This window comes from Borostomias antarcticus (assembly GCF_949987555.1).
Source record: "Borostomias antarcticus genome assembly, chromosome: 1".
NCBI classification, from domain to species: domain Eukaryota; kingdom Metazoa; phylum Chordata; class Actinopteri; order Stomiiformes; family Stomiidae; genus Borostomias; species Borostomias antarcticus.
This window is the reverse complement of record NC_140234.1, coordinates 60551632-60560828: the sequence shown is the minus strand read 5'-3', so window position 1 is coordinate 60560828 and position 9197 is coordinate 60551632. Positions and strand designations below refer to the sequence as shown.

Genomic DNA, 9197 nt, shown 5'->3' with positions numbered 1-9197 from the left:
GCGTGTCCGGCTGGGAGGAGGCCGCGGGGTAGACCCAGGACTAGGTGGCGGGACTACATCTCCGCACTGGCCTGTGAGCGGCTAAAGATTCCCCAGGCAGAGCTGGTTGATGCTGCTAGGGAAAGGGATGTCTGGGGCCCCCTGCTGGAGCTGCTGCCTCCGCGACCCGACCCTGGATAAGCGGATGAAGATGATGATGATGATCTAATATATTATATATGTCACAGTTGGATGATAGCCCATCAGAAGGGACAGGTAGATTTAACTCCTAACTTAACGGAGGGATGTGTGTTGTTGACATCATCCAATAACAGGATGAGAACACAGGAAGACTCTCATCTCTCGCATGGTTAGACTGGGTGAATAGCACAGTTTCATCCAGTCCACAGGTTAAGGCAAGAGCAGGAACATGTTCACACAATTTCCACAGGAACCTCAAATTGTGGGTATCACCCTCTAACTGTAGCCCCTCCTCTCTGTCTCCTAATTTGATTTTTTGGTGGGAAAGTAGGAAGAGAGGAGAGGAGAAAGGGTTTCCTGTCCCAGTCAGTCTTTGATTGTGACCCTAATTCCTCTATATGATGTCAGAAGTAGGCTGGGGGGCAGATGGGAGGATGAAGGAAGAGGGGGGGCTGCGCTAGAGGTGTTCCCTCCCTCCCCCCTCCCTCTCTCCCCCCTCCCTCCCTCCCTGCCTCCCCCTCTCTGCCCCCTCCCTCCCTCTCTGCCCTCCCCCCTCTCTGCCCCCTCCCTCCCTCCCCCTCTCTCCCCTCCCTCTCTCTGCCCCCTCCCTCCCTCCCCCTACCTCCCCTCTCCCCTCCCTCCTCCCTCTCTCCCCCCTCTCCCCCCCCCCAATGGCGGACTGGCCATCAGGACGTTCGGGATGAATCCGGATGGGCCGGTCTTCAAGTGAGCCGGTATGGGCCGGCCTGGTTGCTGTGAGTGAGATATTCAGAGGGGATATTCCCGGCGCTAACTGCCCCGACCTGCTGTAAGTGGCCGTAAATGCCCCCCCCCCCTGGGCTGACTGGGGCTACATTGCCCGACCTGAATTATTTCCCCAGTACGCCCCTGCCCCCCCCCCCCCCCCCCCCTCTCCCCCCTCCCTCTCTGTCGTCGTGTGACGTAGCAGGCTGCGGCGCTGACGCTCCGTCCTGATCCGCTGCCCCTGAGCCGCTCGAGCAGATGGCTGAGCGGAGACTGGACTCTGAAGCTGTCCATCACCCAAACACGCTCCTTCCTTGTTTCCTTTTACACGATAATAGATCCGTTCCGAGGCCGGACGAATGTCCATCACAAGATACAGAAATTGCCCCTCAGCGATTTCCTCAATATCAATGATCCAGACATAACACTGCTATTAGGCTACTCTCTGTCAATGTAGATCTATGAACTAAAATATATTCATTGATATATTTGTGTTAGGCTATTGGTTTTTGTGCAGTGGTGAAAACTCACCACGAATGCCCTAAATAATGCGACAATCGTTTTATTCTAATCTGATCTCAACTTTATCTTGGTGTGTCACCACAGGTGTTCAATCTAGTATTTCAAGGGATAACAAACCCCAATTTATTTATCTGATTGAATATCTGCGATTGCGCAGATATAACCACTACATAATCACATTAGGTTTATTAATTATTGTCTGAATATGTTGTGTTAATTCCCTCCCTATTGTGCTTGTTCAGTGATTAAATAAGACATGTGGCGTTCAATTAGCCTACAAGTACAATTTAGTTAATGCATTTTGTATTTGTCAATATTATGAACACACCTTACGACCTCGCGTTGCTCTGACTGTGTTTTGGGATTGTTGGATAATAAACAAACAGAGACAAGGGACAGACACGGATCAAGTCCCACACAGTCAATAACAGAGATCTCCCCAGCGGGGCGGGAAAACCCTGGGATTTACAGGGCGAAAAGTCCACAGGAAAATACCTAGCTTTTTCTCCCGCCACACACACACACACACACACACACACACACACACACACACACACACACACACACACACACACACACACACCTCCCTGCTCCCATGCCGTGGAGTTTCCCAAACCCCGCGAGAGGATAGACCTGCAGATTATGACCTGCAGATTATAACAGGCACACATTCACTGTAGATTGGATATTATGACCTGCAGATTATAACAGGCACACATTCACTGTAGATTGGATATTATGACCTGCAGATTATAACAGGCACACATTCACTGTACATTGGATATTATGACCTGCAGATTATAACAGGCACACATTCACTGTAGATTGGATATTATGACCTGCAGATTATAACAGGCACACATTCACATTGGATAGTGTAGTGCCCGTATGATATCTAGTGAACGGCACCTGGGAGATAAAAGTCTACCTAATATAGCCTAATAACCATGATAATTCATGCGCTCATTTCCTCTCATGTGAAGTTGTTTAGGGACCGAGAGAAGTGAGCGTAGGCTAGAGCACCGTCCACAGTCTAAAGCGCCCCCTAACGGCTCCTTAGGTTAATGCAGCCTAGCGTTTCCTGTAAAAGCTTCACTTTCCCAGCTGGCCTGCCATTTATTCTAAAGGGTTCGCTCTGGACTTTGTGCATGATGCAAAACAGGGATGAAACGAGTAGACATGCGTATACACACTACTCAACCAACACATAGGCCTACAGCTGCATTGGGTCTTGCGTGCACATTCCTTCAAATGCAATTGGACATCTTATTCTCTGATAACGTCTACACAACATTTTTCTATTAAGATAAATCGAAATCCCCCATGGTTGCAGCAAAAGATTAACACACCAAAGGGATTATGTTCAATTGTGAGATTTTCTATTAAAATGCAACTTTTTAGTAGCCTCAGAATAATGTCCATAGCAGAATAGATACACTACACAATGTGAATATTTCGGGGAAAGCTGGTCTTTTTAATGCATGCGGTGTGGTTGTGCAACATGACCCGGCTGTGTTGTTGTATCGAGGACTTCCTCCTTTCTCACGACTCGCTTGTCTTCGTTCTCAACTGCGTGATTTCTGAGAAATCAGACGGGTTCTGTTGGAGGCGCGGCTTGGCTGAGTACCCCCGCCCCGCGCAGCTGCGCACCCGTGCCAAACTCCTGCACCCTATCTGCAGCGCGGGGTGCTTTGGGGAAAACCCACCCCAGAGTATATATTATGAGTACCAGTGGTGATACGGAATCATTGCATGAGCGGATCAGAGAGTGCACTTGGATATTACTAAGAAGAGTGACTTCCTTTACTTCCTTTACACAGGGGAACACTTGCGTGGATTTTTCATTCTATTCAAGGAATACAACGACATTGCCACTGTAAGTCTGACTGGGTACTTTTCTGTTTTGCAGAATTACCTCTCATTATGTGCTGATGAGCCAATACGTTTACAATGAAGAGCATTACATTACAGTAACCTAACAGAGAAATGCATCTAATTGTATATAATAAAAGTGTGTAGAATAGAATTGTGTAGAATAAAATTGTGTAGAATAGAATTGTGTAGAATAAAATTGTGTAGAAAAGAATTGTGTAGAATACGTTTGCAATTAAGGGAAATTACATTACTTTAACCTAACAGAGATATGCATATAATAGTTGCATACATTATTACAGTCGAGTGCGTTATAGTAGTTGACAGATATTTTGCCCAAATACTACAGTACTACTAGGCTACAGTTATGATATCATTCATTAAAATGTCAAAATGTTAGCGCGCGTGTTAGAATGAAGTTTGGAAGCTCCAGCTCCATCTCGCGTCCTGCTCTAACCCGATACCCACACCAGCGCTGCATTGCACGGTGATAAATCTAAACATGGAATGTGTGTGTGTGTGTGTGTGTGTGTGTGTGTGTGTGTGTGTGTGTGTGTGTGTGTGTGTGGGGGTAGCTATACCATGATGACCTTCGCATCCAGTGCTGTCTAACCCCAAGCCCCTCTCCCCCGCCCTCCCCTCCCCTCCCCTCCCCTCCCCTCCCCAGGAACCATGCCTGTCACCCGGATGAGGATGAGGCCCTGGCTGGAGGAGAAGATCGAGTCCAGCACCGTCTCAGGTCTGCAGTGGGTCGACAAGGTAACGAGACACATTCATAAAGAGAATAATACGACCTGAGACGATAGATAGGGCATAGATACTGGTTGGGACGACCTTGACCAATATTGTATATAGATATAGGTTCATATTCAAAACAACAATACCACAGTGTACAGGGCAGTTTACTTGAACTAAGAAGTTGTTGCCATAGTGACTTTAAGTCCCATTGGTTCAATTGAAAGGGCCTACTCTATACAATGGCATTATGATAAAACAATGTATTCACGATACGTTGAATGGGTGATATAGACACCAGCAGACACACCTCTGCTCATTGTGAAAGCTGTGGCCCGTTGACAGTTCCCAACCACGCTAACTACACGATAAACAAACAGTCTTCTCATAAACTAGCCAGGACATGAGAGAGACTCATCAGGACATGAGAGAGACTCATTCCTGTCCCGGTCTCTTGTTCAGGAGAAGAGGATTTTCTCCATCCCGTGGAAGCACGCAGCTCGTCACGGCTGGGAGATGGACAAGGACGCCTGCCTCTTCAAACAATGGGCCATTCACACTGGTGAGCATGCTACACCTCACATGCTAATGCACTGCACACTAATATGCAAATATGCACTATTCTTAATTAATCTACTGGTGAGCACACGACACCTAACATAACATGCAGCAATAATCAATTCATTAACACCGGTCACAGTACCTACATGTAATTACACATAGACATACTGTATAGTGGAATAATACTATATACTAATACTATATAAATACTAATACCTAAATGAGCAACAACATCCCTTCACAATAATTAATGCATTTGCGTACGTTATGATATGAAGTGATATTGATTGTAAAGGCGTGTTTCTATCTGTGTTTCTCCTCAGGAAAGTTCAAGCAGGGTGAGACCGAGCCGGACCCCAAGACGTGGAAAGCCAACTTCCGCTGCGCCATGAACTCCCTCCCGGACATCGAGGAGGTGAAGGACCGCAGCGTGAACCGAGGCTGCGGCGCCGCGCGCGTCTACAGGATGCTGCACGTCACCTCCAAACCCAGTAGTGAGTACGCACACTAACACACACCCAGCAGCGAGTACGCACACTAACACACACCCAGCAGCGAGTACACACACTAACACACACCCAGCAGCGAGTACGCACACTAACACACACCCAGCAGCGAGTACGCACACTAACACACACCCAGCAGCGAGTACGCACACTAACACACACCCAGCAGTGAGTACGCACACTAACACACACCCAGCAGCGAGTACGCACGCTAATACACACCCAGCAGCGAGTACGCACACTAACACACACCCAGCAGCGAGTACGCACACTAATACACACCACGGTCTGGTGAGCAGCGAGTACACACAAATAAATGCACAACAATCTGTCTTGAGATTTCTCTCCCAGCATAAGTACTCAGTATAAGTTAGTAATACAGTAGAAGTCAATGATTCTTTACGATCTTCCTTCATAGTAGCTACTGTATGATATACTATACTTAAATATGACTTTAATAAAACCAGAAATGGTGGTCAGAGAGCATAGACCTCAGCCCATGCATGCAAAATGGAATGGGTTCTAAAGTGACCCATACTACACCCCTCCACCAAGTTCTGTGAAAATCTGTCTGGTAGTTTTGGCGTAATCCTGCTAACAAACAAACAAACAAACAAACAAACAAATACAGTATGCTCTCTCGCTGGGCTGAAGTACTGTATTAACTCTTAGGGGAAAGTATGTGAGGATTGCTCAGTGTTGGATTGTAGAGTTGCAGAACAGCTGAGTGTAGCAAATGCATACGAGACTGAGATTAAGAGTGACCTACAGTACAGTTGAATAATGAAATCCTGTTTTGTTTTCTCCAATTTGAACAGATAAGAGGTCTAAAAGGGATCCAAAGAGAAAGATCAAGGTAAGGGTTTAAAAAATAAAATCCTTCTCTCCTGTCTGTCTCTCTCTTCCTTCTTTGAGTATTATTATGCACCTCTATAAAATGTATCTTTACATGTTTGTATTGCTGTGTTTTCTCCTCTAGAGGTCAAAGGTCAAGGATGAGGTCAGCGACTGCAGTGAGTCGTACTCGGGGGAGCATCACCTGTACGATGACCGGACCACCCAGGAGAGCACGGTGGACAGCACTGACACCCTGGGCAGCCTGTGTGAGGCCACCTACATGGAGACGGAGGTTCCAGACTTCATCACGTCGGTGGACGTCGTGTGTGCCGACCCCGACAGCACCAGCCGACACTACTCCTTCCAGGTGTCACCTGACCACTCGCCAGGTACGACTGACCACGCTGGAGGCTGGCTTGTCATCTAACTCGTGGTCTAACTGACCAGTCCAAAAGACCGGCAGACAAACTGACAGGTTCACTTTCAAGTAGAGGCATGAGCATTAAGCAATACGAGTGCTTCCATACTCACGTCTCTCTCCCCTGTCCCCTGTCACCTCCCCAGCCTACGACCTGGACACAGAGGCCATCATCGAGGTAGGTTTGTCTTCCAGCTCTCCTCTTTTATACCAAAACCACCTTGCATGCATTTTCATTGTCAGGAAAACCCATGTTTGCCTTATATTCTGCTGATTGTGTGTTTTTGAACAGTAGTCAAATACTAGTCCAAACCCTGATAGTACCGGAGTACCTAAACACAGGTGAAGGCCACCCGGCTCACGGCTCTTTTGCCTTTTCAGATTACACAACAATTGGAGCAAGATCACACACAGTGGCTGCAAGGCAAGGGCTTCCTGACCAATGACGTTTGCACTGCAGAGTCGTACCCCAGCCCAGCCAGCCAATGGAGCGAGAGCTCAGGTAAACACAGGAAGTCACACATGGCTGCTTGTAGTAGGGACCCCTATAGCGATGATCTACTGATGCTCAGACAGGGGCGGCTTGTGGCTCAGTTATGGACGGTACCAGGATGTTCTCTCTGCAGGGGCTAAGGAGGGACTTGACCAATACATGGGGGGGGGCTAAGAAAAAAGTTTTTCATGACAAGGGCGTAGGAATGATTTTGACATTAAACAAGCCATATAAACACGCCATTTTCATAGCTATAATAAGCCGTTGTTGCTTGTCTACCCGCTGGCCAGTTAGCTAAAGTCAGAGTAAGTTAATTACAGTATGCTAGCAGGTGCTAGTAGGCTAAAAATCAGTCGCAAGCCATCAAACGTTCTGATTCAAAACTCATTTGTTGATTTAATCGTATCCAATGTCTAATTTCATAAAGTTTGCTAGTTTACCCTCATGACTGAGAGACATTTACCTCATCCAAATGCAATCGTCCTCAAACTCACAGCGGGAGAAAGGGTCACATTAACGCTCCACAACAAGTGAAAGTTGGTGGAGATTGGCCAATATTCAAACACTGTCAAAACGAGCTACCCTCGTCCCTCGCGTGTTGTGTTCAAAATAAGTTTCAAATGTACTTTTTTTTCTCCACCCGCCCACAAAACGATCCATTATGAACGACTGGCTAATCACGAGCACACTCACATCAGCACGACTCGACTCTAATGATCATAGGGTCGGTGGTTCGAATCCCGCCTCCTCCTGTCCACATGTCGAAGTGTCCTTGGGCAAGACACTGAACCCCAAATTGCTCCCTATGAGCAGGCTAGCGTGTGTGAATAGGTGAATGAGAGGCCATTGTAAAGCACTATATAAACACAGTCCATTTATAGTCACTAAAAACTGTCTGTAATTCTTTTGATATGCTTATGATGATATGATGATATTCTGGTTATGCTCGTGGATGAGGAGATGGTTTGGAACCATATTCTTGTGTTCAGAAGCCCTATCTGAGACTTGAAAGAGGATATGTTGGCCTTGTTCACAGACTATTGTGTAAAACCATTACAGTATTGGTCAGGACACGCCTCCCACATATAAAGTTGTCAAAGAGTAGTGCAGTCAAAAGGATCGTTATTATCAAGCAGCACACATGTGATATGAGACTTGATGACATGAACTTGATTGCAATATGCTCTGACTTAATCAATCAATCAATCAATCAATTAATTAATGTGATTTACATGTTGCAGTCTCACTAGAGGTTTCCCGCGGAAGCAATCAGATTTCCTGATTTGTTGTTGCTTGTGTTCTCAGGGGAGGAGCTAGAGCTGAGACTCTACACAGAGCTGAGCTCAGGCCTGCCCACGACAGAGGAGCTGCTCTGCTACACAGACTACTGGTCCAGCAACAACACCAACTATCTCCAGCAGATCTCCTGCCCCTTCTGAACCCCCGGCCCCACCGTCCTGCCCAGGCCAGCCCAGTCCGGTTCACAACCCTGTACAGATCCAAGAGACCCTGCCTTCACCCAACCCCCCAAAAGACTTCTATCAGGGTGATTTATGAACTTTAAGCTGCAGTAGTCTCTGAGATGCCTGGACAGCTGGTCAGGATGATCTGAAGTTGTGTCAACGCCATTTTGATGGGACATGCCAAGTACGGTCGCTCCCTCCATCTTGTTTGTTCCTGGTGGACAGTAACTGAGATGGCTGCTGCTGTGACCCTCACAGACGAGTGATCAGAAAACAATTGAACGGTTGCAGAAGTTCAAACTGTGAGATGTCAACATGTTTTTGACCCAGTCGTGAGCTGTGATGTATCTGAAGCTCTCTTGTCGCTCGAAGTTTGTTGGCTCAGCGATTTCTGTTCAGCTGTGAAAGTTTTCCGTTATTAACTTTCTTCAAAGGTTTACCTGGAATGAAGATCTCTAATGTTTTACAAACTACGATAATCTCTGTCCATATGATGGAAAAGACCTGAAGATCTTCTATAATTGTGTGTTGTATCAGTTACTTGTTGTAAATAGGCTATTGTACATTATTACTGTTTTTTCTAAGAAAAAATAAAAAATATATTATTGTTCACAGTAGTATTTCATAACTAGTAATACTAAAGTTACAGAAGGAAATGTATAACTCACGTGGGAAAAAAATCGGAGACATACATTTATTTTATTGAACCTTTATTTTACCAGGGGAGCCCATTGACACCAGGGGCTCATTTTCAATGGTGCGGTGGTTACAAAGCAATGAACAAATAACACATAAAATAAATATCATCATCAGCATACATTCACACCTTAAAAAGGATAAAAAATCATCATGATGTTAAATTCACA

General features: G+C 46.2%; 1 protein-coding gene across 1 annotated transcript; it reads left to right on the top strand.

Moving 5' to 3' along the window:
- The first annotated feature begins 3211 nt into the window (after positions 1-3211).
- irf1b (interferon regulatory factor 1b) lies at positions 3212-8342 on the top strand. Its single transcript, XM_084441015.1, has 9 exons — positions 3212-3322; positions 3986-4077; positions 4516-4615; positions 4938-5108; positions 5939-5976; positions 6100-6346; positions 6522-6553; positions 6757-6877; positions 8174-8342. The coding sequence occupies exons 2-9, from the start codon at positions 3991-3993 to the stop codon at positions 8305-8307; spliced, it is 930 nt and encodes a 309-aa protein (XP_084297141.1). The 5' UTR covers positions 3212-3322; positions 3986-3990; the 3' UTR covers positions 8308-8342.
- The last annotated feature ends 855 nt before the right edge of the window (positions 8343-9197 follow it).

Coding starts and splice junctions, on each gene's coding strand:
- irf1b (XM_084441015.1), top strand. CDS start 3,991: ATGCCTGTCACCCGGATGAGGATGAGGCCCTGGCTGGAGGAGAAGATC. Junction 4,078..4,515: donor GTCTGCAGTGGGTCGACAAG/GTAACGAGACAC, acceptor TCTCTTGTTCAG/GAGAAGAGGATTTTCTCCAT. Junction 6,347..6,521: donor GTCACCTGACCACTCGCCAG/GTACGACTGACC, acceptor TCACCTCCCCAG/CCTACGACCTGGACACAGAG.